The 2,063-nt window shown below is 37.5% G+C and overlaps 1 protein-coding gene across 1 annotated transcript in view; it reads right to left on the reverse strand.

The window, feature by feature from the left end:
• LOC108362593 (protein ABHD11-like) overlaps window positions 1-1,821 on the reverse strand; it is a 44,993-nt gene extending 43,172 nt beyond the window's left edge. Inside the window, exon 1 of the mRNA XM_017615634.1 lies at window positions 1,524-1,821. Coding sequence (XP_017471123.1) covers window positions 1,524-1,745 — 222 coding nt within the window. The 5' untranslated portion in view covers window positions 1,746-1,821. The remainder of the gene's footprint in view (window positions 1-1,523) is intronic.
• Between the last annotated feature and the right edge of the window lie 242 nt (window positions 1,822-2,063).

The raw sequence follows: 2,063 nt of genomic DNA on the forward strand, positions 1-2,063 counted from the left end.
TCCAAAATTTCCACGATTCGAACATGGTTTAATCAGAAAAAGTGGCAACATTGCTTTTTCGAGTATACAACCGCTAGCTGCGTTTCAGTGATCGCCGATCGAGATTTCATTTATTATTTTACATTATTTGGATAAAGAAAAGTTACGCAAATTCAACATCGATATGATGCTGATAGAAATCTGGATTAATTTGTGATCAACTCTGTTTGTTTTGTTTCCTAATTAGGTGTGGAAAATATAATTGGCAGCACCGACAAATGAATATATACACAAACAAATGTTCGGTTATGGTTAAAACAATTCAGGTTTTTGTATTGAATTTTCGGTTTAGAATTTATTTTTCCTTTTCAGTAGGGGTTTTTGCACATTATCTTTTCCGTGAGAATTTATCGTAATGGATACGGATCTGAATAAGCGACTGGAACACGGCTGTTTGTCAAAAGCATACGATTTCGAACTCGCGTAAATGTACATTTGCTAAATGCGATAGCATGAACGCTCTTCGAAAACATATGTTCGAAAGTGCTAAATGTTGCATTTTAAATGCAGGAAAAACGCTGCATTAACCTTGCGCGTTCTTGCACTTGACACTTGACACTTATAAACTTGCGTGTTTTTTTTTGTTTTTCGAACCGTTGAACCGAACCGAAACCCCGGTTCAAAGACCAAAAAAAACCGCTTTGACGAACCAATCCAAAAGTGCAAAAACGGTTCGGATCATGCTCTGAACCCCGTTTCGAATCGCAGCTGGCGCAAATTTTTATTTTTTAAAATTGACTAGACGCCTTTTATACCCGTTCGGGTATAAAGGGGAACAATTAGTCTCTTCATAGGACATGCTCGAACAAAAGCGAACAGTTCATTCCATATAAAAAGATCAAGTCGCATGTTCCTTTGCGATTGTTCCCGGAATCATCCCGCATTAGTCGAATTTTTTGCAGGGGTGCTAATGTTCGAACACAACTGTCAGACCCGCCTAAAAAGCCTGACACAAGTTCGAAAGTTGGCATCTTTCAGGCGTTTCAGACCTCGGTTGTGGAGCAGCTTCTATATAATTGCATTTGGCCTGGTTCCGCCGAAGTGCACTTTTACCTTGCACTAAATCATCTTTCAGGCTTGAGCGCCTCAAGCCGCAACCTGAAAAACCTGCTATGGAGCTTCAGCTTTTATACTGGCAGGGGTACGCGTCTTTTGATACTCCTATCGATTATTTTGCATCATTTTACGGTGGGACCCATGAACTGCACAATTACCCAATTTTTTACAGGAAGCTATTCCCGCACGCGATCTTTCATAAAGTTTATTTAAGGCGAAAACAGCTTTTCAGGTAAATCCTGTAAAACCTGCAAATCCTTAAGTACCTGGAACTGGCTTATTATTTCACAATGCCCATGCCGTTCCCTAAGCCACAGTGTAGATACATATATTCAAAACTTTTTTATGTAATTCATATTAGGTTAAATAAGAACGGAGATTGAGTAACTTGACCTGCAATCGGAAGAGACTAAACGAATTATTCTTACCATCTTATCGACATTGCTTTCTAAAGCCCTTGCTACAGATTTCCAATTTTTCTGTGAACCGAAAAGGCCATGCATTATTATCAGCGGCGAAACTTTCGAATTATTTTTACCGTAGAGCGTATAAGCCATATTTATCGGGTTTACGTCGGTAAATAAGTGCAAATTCATTGGAATACGAAAACATATTGTTTTCAATCGTTTTCCTAATAACACAGAAGTCATCTACACAACTTACAAGAACTGATCCAAAAACCATATACATACACTGCCGGAACAAAGTATTGGCACAGCAAATTTTTCACAATATAAGCAAAAATTTTCATTCTATTTTTCCGCTAATTTCGTAAAAAAAATATAGTTCATTCTACAACAAAAAACATAAAAAAGGGAAAATTTTAGTAGACGGACGGCAAGTTCTAGAAAAATTGGGGTGAGGGGGGTAGAATAGGACCTACTGATTTCAAAAATATCCCCCCTTTTTCTAGCAACCCTATAGTTCTAATATAATTTATTGTTAAAGTTTTCATATAAACGATGAAT

The sequence above is a fragment of the Rhagoletis zephyria genome, unplaced genomic scaffold (genome assembly GCF_001687245.7).
Source record: "Rhagoletis zephyria isolate East Lansing unplaced genomic scaffold, Rhagoletis_zephyria_1.1 Rzeph_scaffold_01046, whole genome shotgun sequence".
Classification (NCBI taxonomy): Eukaryota; Metazoa; Arthropoda; class Insecta; order Diptera; family Tephritidae; genus Rhagoletis; species Rhagoletis zephyria.